Raw genomic sequence first — 15,768 nt, 5'->3', positions numbered from 1 at the left:
GTAGAAGCTTTCTAAAGTAATGAATGTCTGAATGAAAAAGCAAATAAGAAGCGAATTGTAAACAGTCTCTGTAACAAAAATCATCTGCACACATAAACCTCTACAGGACACTGTAACCCCCTTCATACCTGGTCATACTCCAATGCTCCTGGGTATAGTGGCCATCCTAGGAACAGCTCAGCGATCACACAGCCCAGCGACCACATGTCTATGGCTTCACAAAACGGCAACCCCAAAATGATCTCAGGAGCCCTAGAAAGCAAAAATAAAATCACGTGTAAGCTTAGTATGGCAGTGTGCAAGAAGTAACCAGAGGTTTGAAGTCTGAAATTAGGATATGTAAAGTATGTCGGAAATTTCACAAAAGCATGCTATATTGACTTGCAAATACATTTCCTATTGAAATGTTCCGGGGGAACATTTGTGTCAGATTAGAATCCTCCTGTACAAAATGTAAGGACATGCCCCCTAGATTGTAAGCTCCTAAGAGCAGGGTCCTCCTCCCCACTGTCTCACAGACTTTTTCACTAGCACTTCTATGACAGCCTTCACCATCAGAGCTGTACTGTGTATGGAGAATTGTGTTGCTAATTGTTACTTGTGTTCTGTTTATATTTTGGTTACTGTATTGTAATGTAATGTTCTGTATACCCTTTGCTGTATGTACAGCGCTGCAGACCACTTGTGGCGCCCTATAAATAAAATATAATAATAATAATTCCGTCAAATATCATACACTTCAATGTGAGGAGGGAACAGACCCCCTTCAAAGTGTGGTGCTCTTCCAAACAAGCAAACTGGAAAACCAATAGTACCAGTCCCCCCTAGTGTTTATGGCAAAAAAATACACATTGATGGAAAACAATGGGTGAAAATGACACCTGCTCACAGTGGGCATGTCATAAGGTTGCCACTTACAGGCAAACTATACACAGGATATCAGAAATTATTCTGGGTGAAGAAGGGCCAGAACTCATGGTTCTGCCAGCCACACCATCATACAACTAATGTTGGGACAGTATGACTGATAGAAGAAGCAGTGGTCAGGGTCTACCTGCTCTGGCCTGGTGGAAATTAGAATAGAATAGAGAACATTACACACGTGAGAGGACTTGATACCTTACTTATTGATCCACCCTGGTATATCTATACATGGAAGACATTACACTATCAGCGATAGATATTCTTGGGGGAATTTAATTGTTTTTTGCGTGCCTAAAAGTGACTGAGCAATTCAATTGTTGCTCCGATTAGGCTTGCAAAAAATTATTGAATACTCCCCTCCAAATTTGTATCATCTAGTATTACTGAAATCTACTGATTATCATCATTATTAACAATACTTTGATGCTGCACTTTTAGCAGGGTCTGTGTTTTGTTTGGCTTTATTTTGTTTACAAAAGAGAAAAAGTATCAATATCTTTATATCACATACAAATAAATTATGAAAACAATCTAGATTAATTTCAAAAATATATAAAATATTTGTTTTTGGTTCTAGGACATATTCTATTCTCAGCATGTTACTCTAGGACAGATATATACCCCCCCCCCCTATTGTCAGTATAATATTCTAGGAGAGATATATGTACCTCCAAATCTCAGCATGTTACTCTAGGGCAGATATATGTTCTTCCAATTGCCAACATGTTATTCTGGGGTAGATATATGTACCTCCAATTGCCAGCATGTTACTCTAGGGTAGATGTATGAACCTCGAATTCTCGGTATGTTGAGGCAGATATATGTGCTCCCAAATTCTCAGCATGATGTACTAGGGCAGCTATATGTACCTCTAATTGTCAGCATGTTACTCTAGGGCAGATATATGTACCCTCGATTTGCAGAATGTTACTCTAGGGCAGATATATGAACCCCAAAGTCTCAGTAGGTGTTCTAGGGCAGCTATATGTACCTCTAATTGTCAGCATGTTACTATAGAGCAGATATATGTACCCCCTATTTGCAGCATGTTGTTCTAGGGCAGATATATGTACCCCCTATTTGCAGCATGTTGTTCTAGGGCAGATATATGTACCCCCTATTTGCAGCATGTTACTCCAGGGCAGATATATGTACCCCCTAATCGCAACATGTTACTGTAGGGCAGATATATGTAACCCCCTATTTGCAATATGTTACTCTAGGGCAGATATATGTACCCCTATTATCAGCATGTTACTCTAGGGTAGATATATGTAACCCCCTATTGTCAGCATGTTGTTCTAGGGCAGATATATGTAACCCGCTATTGTCAGTATGTGTTCTAGGGCAGATATATGTAACCCGCTATTGTCAGCATGTTGTTCTGGGGCAGATATATGTACCCCCTATTATCAGCATGTTACTCTAGGGCAGATATATGTAACCCCCTATTGTCAGCATGTTGTTCTAGGGCAGATATATGTAACCCGCTATTGTCAGTATGTGTTCTAGGGCAGATATATGTACCCCCTATTGTCAGCATGTTGTTCTAGGGCAGATATATGTACCTGCTATTGTCAGCATGTTGTTCTAGGGCAGATATATGTACCCCCTATTGTCAGCATGTTGTTCTAGGGCAGATATATGTACCCCCCTATTGTCAGCATGTTGTTCTAGGGCAGATATATGTACCCCCTATTGTCAGCATGTTGTTCTAGGGCAGATATATGTACCCCCTATTGTCAGCATGTTGTTCTAGGGCAGATATATGTACCCCCTATTGTCAGCATGTTGTTCTAGGGCAGATATATGTACCTGCTATTGTCAGCATGTTGTTCTAGGGCAGATATATGTACCCCCTATTGTCAGCATGTTGTTCTAGGGCAGATATATGTACCCCCCTATTGTCAGCATGTTGTTCTAGGGCAGATATATGTACCCCCTATTGTCAGCATGTTGTTCTAGGGCAGATATATGTACCCCCTATTGTCAGCATGTTGTTCTAGGGCAGAAATATGTACCCCCTATTGTCAGAATGTTGTTCTATGGAAGATAAAGGAAACCGCACATCACAAATCTGCATGTATTTCTCCATAACAGATCAGCCTGGAAGTGGGAAAGATTCCCAAAGGTTCATAATAATTTTGTTTTCTAAAAAAAAATCTATTTTACATCATAAATTCCAGCTACATACTAAACAAATATGGGCTGTCTTGCTTTGGCTACATTTTGTTAGGAGCACAAAACATAAAACCAAAAGCAAATAACTAATGTTCTAAGATGACCAATCTTCATCAGGAACTGAGAATACAAGAGCAAAAAAAAAAAGGAACTGCCTACAGTAAAGATCAGCATTAGAGTCCATGTGTTTTGTTAACCAAGGTACACCTACATACAAACTGCACACTGTGTGGCAACAGTACAGTAGCTCAATATGAACACATTTCTCAAATCATCATTTACATCCTACAAAAAAAAAAAAATCTGAGGAGCGGGTTCACCGAAAACTTAAGCAGAAGGAATTTATGGCTGGCCAACCGGAGCACAGCATGCAAGCACAGACATGGTGACAAGTTAATGTTTGAGATGGAAGCTAAGGGCAGGAACCTTTCTACTAAATGCTTCAGGTTCACTAGGGTGTGTAATAACAAATCCTGTTACCATAGCAAGCAGTGCTAATAGCATACTAAATCATTAATTAAAGAGCAAAAAAAGTTTTGTACTTCACTACAGTATTAGTCAAGGCGCCATTTAAAGAGTCCCATACATCTGCGGCACAATTCCCCGATACCAATCCGCCGTTCGAAGGGCATCGATAATTGGTGATCTGTCGGGGAAGCTGGGAAATTCTGTACGCTAAAAATCCTCCATATGCCAATCCCAATCGTTTGCGGTGGAAATTGGTAAATCCAACATGTTTTATTTCCCCGATGCTCTGACCCAGGCGTTGGGAGATCGGGGAATTGCAACAATTCGTCACTGATGTATGGGGGCCTTAAGTCACTTACTCAAGACTGTCGTCTTAAGGGGCCATACATATGCGACTGATTGCAGTCATTCGCTAATCCCCTGGTGCCTGGGTATCGGGGAAATCCAACATGTTGGATTTCCCTAATTTGCCGATCCAGGACCACAAAATGATCGGGATCAGGAACTTCTAACATGCAGAATTTCTTTGATTCCCCGACGGATCTCCAATCATCGATGCCCACCGATCAGAAAATGTATAGCCCGCGTTACTTTAACGTTGTACAAAGCTGACTAGAACACTAAACCCCCTCCTGGTTCAACAGACATATTGGAGAAGATTTACAAAATCTTGGAAATAAATAGAGAAGTTGCTCATAGCAACCAATCAGCTTCTGTCATTTTCTAGCACAGCCTGTAACATGAGTTAGAAGCGGATTGGTTGGTACTTAATCTCTCTGCAAGACTTGATAAATCTCCCCCATTATAAGGTTCTCTCTGCCACAGGCTGCTGGTCTTGTATTAATATACTGTGTCTTTTTGTCATGTTTTTTTTTATTGCAATGCAGAACATAAAAAACTGCACTTGTGACCCTTATAGAATAACGACCGCTGTTAGAAAAACGTTTAAGGTTGTGAGGGATTCCTCAGGGACCAGACTGTCCATTAGTGAGTTGTCACATGTCAGACAGCTGAGCAGCAGCACATGTGATTGAACAGCTGTACGTGACACTTGTGAGCTAGGAAATAGACTTCCCACCTGGCTCTATTGTACTACTTGGGGCGCTGTGTGACCCAAATACTGCAGGGTGAGCCTGCAAGAGCCAGGCACGCCCAGACTCCAACTGTGGAAGCAACTGACATAATACCAAGCACTCCAAGGAGTCGGTAAACAAATGAGGTTGTGAATCCGAGCAAGAATATACGCGTTTGCATTGCTAGGAAAAAACTCTTGGCAGACCCATTGCTGTCTCTCGCAAGTAATGAATTAAAAACTAAAAAGAGCACCTCCTCTTTTTCCTCATTAAGCAGTTAACATTTCAGTTTGTGTGACTAGATGCAAAGATTTATCATTGCGTTAAGGCCTGTGAAGTCTTTAATACGGCACACGTTTTACCAGTATATGTTTCTTATTAACTTCGCTTTAAAGGAGAACCGTTGACAGCCAAATCTAATTTCATATTGTTTTGAAAGCTACAATGGTCATGCAGTAGTTGTGTCACTGTAGCTAATGATAAAGGTTGTGTTTTTCCACATTACACACTGAATGGATGTGTCATCTTGAATGTGCAAAGTCCAATGGTACTGATGGCAGACCAGAGCAATCAAATGCTGCACAAGCCTACCAGTCATTTCGAAGGGAGTTCTCGGTAAATAAACACAAGAGACAGAAGAGAATTTCCCTCACTGAGTCACCATCAAATGGCAATATATATGGCACCCATAAAATATATATCAACACCACCCGTACCTATAGGAAATCCTATGGGACTGCAAATTGAACTACAAAGAAGGAAAATGCTGAACACAAATTACAAGTATCTCAAACTCAATAGACACTTGGAACAGAGGAAGGAGATAACATTGGCACTGACTGTTTTTTCTTGAGTTTACGTTTTTAAAACGCATCTACAGATGTGTCTACATATACCGATCACTGACTTTGTGACTTGGCCGTACCATGCAACTTTTTCTTAAAATAAATGCATCTTATTGTGCTATACTAATCCTGAGTATTTAGGTCCCGATTCAGAGCTGGACGCTCTTTGTGAGCGTTCGCTCTGAATCTGGGCGGCCTGGTATTTTTTTTTGTGCTGGCCTCCAGGCTGCTCGTTAAGCTGTGGGTGACAACCCACAGCTTTTGCGAGCGGCCAGGTGATGGTCGCGACCATCAGGCTTGCGACGAGACCCTTGTGGTAGGGTCTCGTTCCCGCAAGCCCCAGTGAGCTTCCTGCTCTAATTGAGCAGGAAGCTCACTACTGACATCACAAGTGATGTCAGTAGGGCCGCCCTCAAACGGCAGGCGTTCCTTCGGGAACACCTCCGTTTGGCCAGCCACCCCCCCCTTCCCGCCTACAAAACGGGACGAGCTGTCGATCAGCATCGACAGCCGCCCCGTTTTGTTGCGAGCCCCGAAGCGAGTGATTTCGCGCTCGCTCTGGGGCTCGCGTGTGCACTGCCCGGCCATCGACGCGCTTGCGAGCGGGTCTGAATCAGGCCATTAGTACACTATCAACATCTTAATTTGATAATAGTGTACCAAAACACAAAATTCAGGAAACAGTACGTAATCTGGGTAACCAAAAGGCAAAAGACAGAGGTCCAACAATATATGACCTCTGTCATTTGCTTTTTTCCTCTTAATTCGCTAATAGTTTACTGAATACTGTCCCTAGGATTAGCATTTTTTGACCACAAAGGAATTGTTATAAAGTAGCAGATTAAGCATAGCCATACTGCACAGTACGAAATGACTCACGACACGCATTGTAATGCTTAAACGGCTACTTTATAGCAATTCCTTTGCGGATTAAAGAACACTATTAGAGAATTAAGACCCAAACTTCTTGATAGAATACTCAGGCACAGGAATTGCTACCTGTGGCGAAGCGTCCAAATCGCGCCAGACACCTTGCGCCATATGGGGCAGGTGTATGAGGACGCGTCTGTTCTTTCAACTTAAAAATATTCTTCAAAAAAATATATATATATTATTTATAATTATAATAATAATAAATAAATGGGCCAGCATTTCTCTTTATAACTGTTAGGAACAGGAGCGTAAAAAAAAAGGCAGCTCTATATTCCACAGTCCTGTGAGCAGCGCGAGAGCCAGAAAAATAATAGTAGCGTTTGTAAAAACAGACTGTTGGGACATGCCTTTATAAAACATGACCAGAACGGAAAAATGTTCTTCTTCCGATCTTGAGTTATGGAACAAAATGCTTAAAGGGCACCGGGCACTTAAACACAGTAGAGGCAGCCATTTTATGTGCAGAGGCTATATTTAGGAGAATTCAGCCAATCAAATAGCAAGGAATGACATCACTGAGAGCTGACCACAGATCATTCAGTGGACAGCATTGTCAGCAGAGGAGACCCACTTTTATTGGGAACAATGATTCCAATGCACTCTCTCATGCCGGTAGCACAATGTGACTGTGGTAAGACTGCACGACATGTACGATACACTAACAAGAGCACGTAGAGACAGAGCTTGCATCACAAACAAGGAACTTGGGCCTCGCGAGCTGATTGGCTGCATTCTCGGGAACACTGACTCAACCCATAAAACAGCTGCCTCCCTGTGCAGACAACAGGTACACTGTAAGGATAAGTGACACTTTAATCATGAGAAGCAACTGCTTCTGTTGTTAATAGGGCTGTAAATGTCAGTCACAGATACTCACACGGACATTTGTGGCCTTGCGTTGTGTGAAAGTTAGTGACTGAACAATGGCATATGCAATGTCACAACATCTTATCACCAGGAAACCAAGGACCTTTCATTTTTCAGATAATGAAATAAATAACTAAACAGCTCATAGACTCAAAGCGGAAAGAAAAAAAAATGACAGACATCATTTGCGCATTATTAGGAAAGGTACACCACACATTGATTACACGGACACAACGTCACTTCTTCCGTTTCGTATTCTCAGAAGTGTCGTCTTGCTGAGTAAAACCACAGTCACCGCCATTAGAGATTCTAATTCTAGTCTTGCCTATCTGGAAAGATTGCATAGTATATATACACAGTGGTCAGAAGTGTTATTCGTTACTGAAATTGGAACAAAGGACTACACAGGCACAGCCACCAAACACAAAGCAGGCTTCACTCATTAAAAGAACAATAATATGAGATATGGTAAGAACTTACCCTTGTTATCTCTATTTCTACGAAGTCCATAGGGTTCCACAGGATACCTTGGGGTATAGGTGTGACGTCAGTCGCTGGGCACCATAGAGTTAAGCTTTTCAGCCTCCCAGGATGCACTAGGGTCCCCCTCCTATACCCCGCCCCCGAGCCAAGGCACCTCAGTTAGTTATCAAGCCATAGGCCGGAGGAGGAGAAGGAAGAGAGAGAAAAAAGATCTGGACACATACAAGAATCACATTCTCACCAGAGGGAGACGGAAAACCGGTGACCAGAGCAAAGCCCATCTGCAGCACAGGTGCAACAGGGCGGGAGCCCTGTGGAACCCTATGGACTTCGTAGAAATAGAGATAACAAGTTCTTACCATATCTCATATTTTCTACTTCAGGGTCCATAGGGTATCCACAGGATACCTTGGGGATGTCCCAAAGCAGTATCCTTTAAGGGTGGGGACGCTCCTGTGCAGAAAGGAGAATCCGCCGCCCGAAGGAAGCATCCTGAGAGGCGAAGGTGTCAAACCTGTAATACCTCACGAAGGTATGGACAGAGGACCACGTAGCAGCCTTGCAGATCTGAACTGCCGAGGCACCACGTCGAGCTGCCCACGAAGGACCCACAGACCTAGTGGAATGAGCCTTCAGAGAAGGTGGGACCGGTAGGCCTTCATGAAGATAAGCTTCAGAAATAGCCATACGGATCCAGGCTGCCAAAGTTTGCTTTGAAGCAGGCCAACCCTTTTTACGGAAGCCATAGAGGACAAACAAAGCGTCCGACTTCCTAAACGAAGAAGTGCGGTCAACATAAGTCCTTAAGGCCCGCACAACATCCAAAGAGGCCTCACCCACGGAAAGACCCGGTGAGTTAAAGGCCGGAACAACTATTTCCTCGTTAACATGAAACTGGGAAACAATTTTGGGAAGAAACTCGGGCCGAGTGCGGAGCACTGCCCTGTTCCCATGAAAAACCAAGAAAGGGGGTCTACAAGAAAGAGCCCCTAACTCAGAAACACGTCTGGCCGAAGCAATGGCCAGAAGGAAAACAGTCTTAGCTGTTGGCCATTTAAGATCCACTGAGCCCAGTGGTTCAAACGGCGGTCCTTGGAGAGCCCTCAGGACCACAGCCAAATCCCAAGGCGCCACAGGTGGAACAAAGGGCGGCTGAATGCGGAGAACACCCTGCATAAAGGTGCGCACATCCGGGAATGTAGCAATCTTACGGTGAAACCAGACAGATAGGGCCGAAACCTGTACCTTCAAAGAAGCAAGGCGAAGCCCATGATCTAGTCCCGCTTGCAGGAAGGCGAGAATCCGAGACAGACGAAACTCCCGCGGTGCATAACCTCTCGGTCGACACCACTGGAAGAACGTATGCCACACGCTATGGTATATCCTCGCGGAAGACGGTTTCCGAGCTCGTAACATGGTACGCACCACAGAGCTGGAAAACCCCCGGGACCTCAGCATGGCCGTCTCAACAGCCACGCCGTCAAAGACAGCCGAGTCAGGTCCGGGTGAAGGCAAGGACCCTGAGACAGAAGGTCCGGTCGTAGCGGCAACCGCAGAGGACTGTCCACGGACAGACCCTGAAGGTCTGAGAACCAGTGCCGTCTGGGCCACGCGGGAGCTATCAACAGGAGCGTCCCTCCTTCCTGTTTGAATTTCCGGATTACCCGTGGAAGAAGGGAGACCGGAGGGAACAGGTATGCGAACCGGAACGTCCACCGGACGGACAGAGCATCCACCAGAGACGCCCCTTCGTCTCTTGTGCGAGACCCGTACACCGGCAACTTGTTGTTGTGCCGGGACGCCATGAGGTCGATTTCTGGAAGACCCCACCTGTCCACCAGTAGTTGAAAAACGTCCGGGTGCAGGGACCATTCCCCCGGATGAACGTCTTGGCGACTTAGAAAGTCCGCCTCCCAATTGAGCACTCCCGGGATGAAGACCGCTGATATGGCCGGAAGATTGCGCTCCGCCCAAACCAGGATCCGAGAGACCTCTACAAGAGCCGCCCGACTGCGAGTTCCTCCTTGCCTGTTTATGTAGGCCACGGTGGTAGCGTTGTCCGACTGGACCTGCACCGGGCGACCCTGGAGAAACCGCTGTGCCTGCTGGAGAGCATTGAAGACCGCACGGAGTTCCAAGATATTTATTGGAAGCTCCGCTTCTGTCGGCGTCCAGCTGCCCTGGAACAAGTGTGGACCCGAAACTGCTCCCCAGCCCCGAAGACTGGCGTCCGTTGTCAACAGGACCCAATTTGGAACCCAGAACGGACGTCCCTTGTTGAGGTGGATCGTCTGTAACCACCACGCAAGGGACAGGCGAACCTCCGGGGTGAGCACAATCGTCTGGAACTTCAGAGACTGAGGCAGCCCGTTCCACTTGGACAGGATCAACACCATGTAGTCCCCAGGTTCCAGCGCCAGAATGATGGACCGTAGGGTCTCCATCCGAAACTTCGGGACCCGCAAAGACTTGTTGAGTGCTTTGAGGTTGAGAATCGGACGATATGACCCATTGGGTTTCTGTACCAAAAATAGATTTGAATAGAAACCCTGGCCCCTCTGGGAGAATGGAACAGGCACTATAACTCCAGCCTGGAGCATAGTGTGCAATACCTTCCGCAGCTCCGTAGCCTTGTTCCGGTCTGATGGTAGACCCGTGGTGAAGAAGCGAGCCGGGGATCTGTGCCGGAAGGAGAGGGCGTATCCGTGGGAAACCACCTCCAGAACCCAAGTGTCTGTCGTAGTGGTCAACCAACACTGGGCGAACTGTAGCAGGCGGCCTCCCACCCTGGGATCCCCCAAAGGGAGGCCCGGACCGTCAGGCCGCAGGCTTGTCATCTGGCTTGGGGGCCGGACGTCTGGTACTCCATGCCTGCTCGCGGGGCTTGACCGATTTCTTAGGGCCAGCCTGTCGAGGAAACGACTGTGGTTTGGGCCTGCCCTGGGCCCTAGATGACCGAAAGGACGATGGTCCAGAACCAGAAGGAGCAGCGGCCGACGGGAGACAAGCAGATTTGGCTGCCGCCAGCGTGGCCACAATCTTATCCAGATCCGGACCGAAGAGAACTTCTCCGGTAAACGGCAACGCTTCCAGACCTTTCTTGGAATCTTGGAGAATCTTGGAGTCCGCCTTCCAGGATCGCAGCCACAAGGTGCGACGAGCAGCTACCGCTGCTGAAGAAAATCTAGACACCAGAGTACTAATGTCTAGAGCCGCCTCGTTGATGTAGGTGGCCGAATCACGGAGATTGACAATCAACTCCGCCTGTTCGGCCGGACAGTCGGATTCAAAAGAAGCCTCTAATGAATCCGCCCAGCGCTCCATCGCTGCCCCCGTGCTGCCCCCCCTGCAAGGGAATAAGCGGACTTCAGGCAGATTTCTACCTTGCGGTCCGTAGCATCCTTAAGGGAGGACATGGATGGCATCGGCAATGTGGCACTACGGACAAGACGGGTCACGTGAGAATCCACCTGTGGAGGGGATTCCCACTTAGCAAAATAATTATCCGCGAACGGATAAGCCACCGCCAGGCGTCTCTGCGGCTGGTATCGCTTGCCAGGCTGTTTCCACGCCTCCTCTAAATGGTCCACCAACTGACCCGAAAGAGGAAAGACTGTGGCATCGCCCTTCACATCTTTGAAAAAGGCATACTTAGATTTAGCCGCTGGGGGAACTTCGTCCTCAATCACCAAGGCTGTGCGGACCGCCCGAATAAGTCCAGGAATATATACTTTGGACTTAGCATCAGCGTCCTTAGTATGGAGAGGTTCCTGATCGTAAGGATCCAGAATCTCCCCATCATCAGACGTCCCTTCGTCATCCTCATAAGGAGCGGACAGAGACACCACCGGCCTTTTATGAGGCCGCATCACAGACTCCCCTTGCAACACATCCGACAAGTGCTGTACAGAACTCGTCAGGGAGTTAACCTACGCTGGCTCCTGAGAACCCGGGAGCGGGGAAATAGGGAGACTGTGGGGTACCACCAATTGTCGTGGGAACCCCTGCATGGGTGACGACACCACAGACTGCTGGGACAAACCCATCGGAGTAAACGCGGGCTGCGGAGCTAACTGGCCCACTAAAGCTGTTAACGCCTGAGCGAAACAAGCCCAGGGCGGCTCCTGTACCGGTGCTGTAACCGTAATAGGCCGCGCCATGGACAAACACTGCCGGCAAAGGCCCTCCGCGCTACCCTCCCCCTCCGCTAACGGTACTTTGCACGTGGTACACTGTAACCGGAGGGGAAAATCACTTTCAGACATGATGGCACCACGTATGTGACCTCTCTCACCAATTAAGTATTAAATAGGCGAGAGACCACCCTGCAGCACCGCACCGCAAGGGCTTTAGCAGAAAGAACAGGGACAGTAATAAAGCTGACAGTTTAGAGAAGAAAAGTTACAGGCAGCGCTAGCACAGTCACATACAATGCAGAGAAATAACAATTCCTGCACTAACAGCGCTGATCACTCAACTACACAGACACAGGGCCTGGTAGGACACAGCGCTGCATACACAGACCTGAGCCACAGCGGAGGAGAGGTATGCGGGGGGACCCAGACCACGATGCTTCCGTTCAGCGCTTCCAGCAGCGTTCACCATGCGTTCTGGAGAAGATGGCCGCCGAGGAGCAGAGAGGAGGCTGGCCTGGGGGAGGAGCGCTGCCACAGGACCAGTCGGCAGCATGCAGAGAGGGCTGTGTGCAGCGGGGGAGGCGCCGGCTGTGAGACAGGGAAGGCGCGCTCCCCTGGCGTGCATTTAACCCCTGGGACGCCGCAGCGCTACCGCTCTGCTGCGGTCCGCTGTCCCAGGGGGTAGTGGAAAGCGCAGGTTGGTCGCCTGGCTCCACGCTGCAGCCAGTCCCCAGGGAGCCCCCTGCATGGGGACTTAGGACCATGTGACCAGCGGGGACCCACCGCGGGACCCCGCTGCTTACCTTTGTCCCCCTTGGATCCGGCCATGGTCCGGAACATCTGGGGTCACCGCTAGCTGTGACCCCAGATGCTCACCAGCATCCCCGGATCGGTACCGGCGTTCTGGTACCGGCGGGGGTGTAGGGAAGACAGCATGGACGTCAGGACTGACTGTCCATGCTGTACATCCAGATGTGCAGCCACAGCTGCACTGAAGAAAGCTTCAGGGGCTCTTCTAGCCCCCACTCCGACAGGTGCACCCGACGCCGGTCGGGCACCAAACTAAACTGAGGTGCCTTGGCTCGGGGGCGGGGTATAGGAGGGGGACCCTAGTGCATCCTGGGAGGCTGAAAAGCTTAACTCTATGGTGCCCAGCGACTGACGTCACACCTATACCCCAAGGTATCCTGTGGATACCCTATGGACCCTGAAGTAGAAATTCCATTTAAAACTTTAGTGATTAATGTGACACAATCTATAGTTTTCACCCAGAGCCGTAACTAGACTGTTTGGTGTCCTGTGCCAGAAAGAGCATTGGCACCCCCCCCTAATGTTTAAATAGGGAGATAACACACTGAAAAAGGGGCCATGGCCTCAAGGGGAAGGGCCAGGGTAGAGATAGGGGAGGCCAGGAGACGCTGGGGATAAAATAAGAGGAAGCTACAAGTGAGAATGATAATAAATAGAAATTTGACAGGCCAGAACCGCGCCCCCTGCCCTGCGGTGCCCTGGCACAGGCCGCACAACCCTAGTTACGGTCCTGGTTTCACCGTCAATAGTACAGTGGGTCCAAATCAACTCAGAAGACTGAAGCCTGCAAAAATGTACATTGGGAAATAGTGATTCACTTTCACACAGTCTTCACCCACTTTCCTTGCAGGGTCAAATCTATGAAAGTGATCAATCATCTCTGCTACCAGGAAACCCCGCTGTGTAACAGAACTGTAAAGACTAGGTACAGGTCATGCAGTTTGTTATTCATTTTCACTGCCTGTTTCTAAACCCTTTATTATACAGAAACCTACACTTAAAATACAAAAATGAGATACTTCTCCATTCCAGAAAAAAAGCTATATTTAAAAAAAATATATAACAATACGGTAAACACATAGAGTCGTATTCAATTTGAGCCGAGCCGCGATACTTTTTCGCAGCCCGGACTTTTCGCCAACTTCGCCTGTTTTGTAGGCAGAAAAGTATCGCACGCGCCCCCGTGTATCCCCGTATTCAATTTGAAAGTACGCGAAAATGGGACCCGGCGAAACTTGAACAGGCTGAAAGTACTGTCAGATTTGGGGAAATCAGCCTGACACTCCCCAAAAGATGCTCTGACATGGGGGTTCCCTATGGTACCCCCAATTTGTCTTGCTGAAGTTATTTGGTGTTTTTAAACGGGCTCAATAGCTGCTAAATAGCGTTTTTCTATACCTGATGCAGAATAGTATTCAGGAGTATTTTTCCAGAAAATAAGTTATCCCAGCAAATTTGGGGTATTTGAAAATGGGGGTCAGCATATTTAAAAGTTGCTACAGTGAAGTTGAAAAAAATCGTGAAAAATCCACTTGTCGCAAGCACCTGCAATCAAAAAAACACTTGGGGCATACGTGGGGCCCCCCCCAGAGTCAAGTTTGCTAGTTTTTAACTTTGTCCCAACATATTTTTTTTTCGCCCCCAAAATGAAAGTGATTTTTTTGGGGTGTTCTTAAGTGTTTTTTTTTTTAAATTTGACACAGTTTACCTTTAGGGGACTGTCTAAAGGCTGCAGGGGGGTTCCCGCAACGTTGCACCCCAAAACCCCAATTCTGCACTTTTTTCCGCCTGCTATTCATAGGCAAAACTTTTTCGCCTCTTACATTGCATTGACTGTCCGCCTAGGCGGAAAGTTTTTCAAATTGAATACGCAAAAATAAAAGCAAAACAGGCAAAAATGACGTCATCGGTGAAAAAGTATTGCGGATCCGGACTTTTCGCCTCAAATTGAATACGGGCCATAGCGGGCAATTCAATTCAGCGGTTGGTAGTGATTTGACACTCCAGAATGGAATATCGCGTCCATCTACATCACAAATGTTGCCTTAACACCCCACCCCCCATAGAGGTGCGAAGGAAAATTTGTGATGTAGAGGCTACCGTAAATGGCTGACGTGCACAACCGGACAATGTCTGGTGGAATATCGCCAGCAACTGAAACCCCACCCCCAATGATTCACACACACTTACATATTACTCAATCTATATCCTAACCATCTTAATTACGATCCAATCTGGTTATGGCAGTGGTAAAAAAATAATAATAATGAAAAATAAAACCTATGGTATAACCGGGATAGGTATTTCGTTTATGTTCCTAGTCTGCAGAGAATATATATATAATATGGATGAGTAAAACTAGTGTCTGACAGTCCAAAACATGGAAAAGGCATTTTTGGCTAAGAAGCCAGTATGCAGTGGTCACTGTTTCCTGTATGTTTGATTTGGCAAAGCATCACACTTTTAGAACTTGGCACTTACAGTTACAAGGCCGCCATGCCTCTCTATAAAATTTAGGCTGCTTATAAATGTTATAAATTGTTTACAGCTATTACATTATGACTGTATGTGTAAATAAATTGATCATAGAACTGGCCACTGTGTGCCTGCTCCAGTAACTGAAACACCACAAACCCTGAAAATGTGCTGCGGATGCCCAACACTGAGGGTTATCACTATGAATTTCCACCCTGGCTACACCGGCTTCAACAGTCAGCTGCCTAGTCCCTGAGTTCTGCAGAAATTGTCCATTAATTATATGATTACATATTTGGGGGCAGGGAAAAACAAACAAACCCTTTTTTTTCTTGAAAGATAAAGCCATATTCAATTTGGAGCTAAAAGGCCGTCTTCGGAAGTTTTGCCATCGAAAACTTATCGCGCACATCCCTGCGTATCCTCGTATTCAATTCCAAATTGGCGAAAACGGGACCCGGCAAAAAGTCCTGTTGTTTTTGGGAAAATCAGCCTGACACCCCCCTGAAGATGCTCTGACATGGGGGTTCACTATGGGTACCCCCGATTAGCCCTGTTAAAGGTAGTTTGGGT

The 15,768-nt window shown here is 46.8% G+C and overlaps 1 protein-coding gene across 1 annotated transcript in view; it reads right to left on the bottom strand.

The window, feature by feature from the left end:
* Positions 1–15,768, bottom strand: part of HIPK3 (homeodomain interacting protein kinase 3) — a 115,583-nt gene that overhangs the window by 26,944 nt on the left and 72,871 nt on the right. Inside the window, exon 3 of the mRNA XM_088470445.1 lies at positions 129–252. Within this exon, the coding sequence (XP_088326571.1) occupies positions 129–252 (124 nt within the window). The remainder of the gene's footprint in view (positions 1–128; positions 253–15,768) is intronic.

The sequence above is a fragment of the Taudactylus pleione genome, unplaced genomic scaffold (assembly GCF_031769625.1).
Source record: "Taudactylus pleione unplaced genomic scaffold, aTauple2 ptg000100l, whole genome shotgun sequence".
Taxonomy (NCBI): domain Eukaryota; kingdom Metazoa; phylum Chordata; class Amphibia; order Anura; family Myobatrachidae; genus Taudactylus; species Taudactylus pleione.
This window is presented reverse-complemented; position numbering and strand designations above follow the sequence as displayed.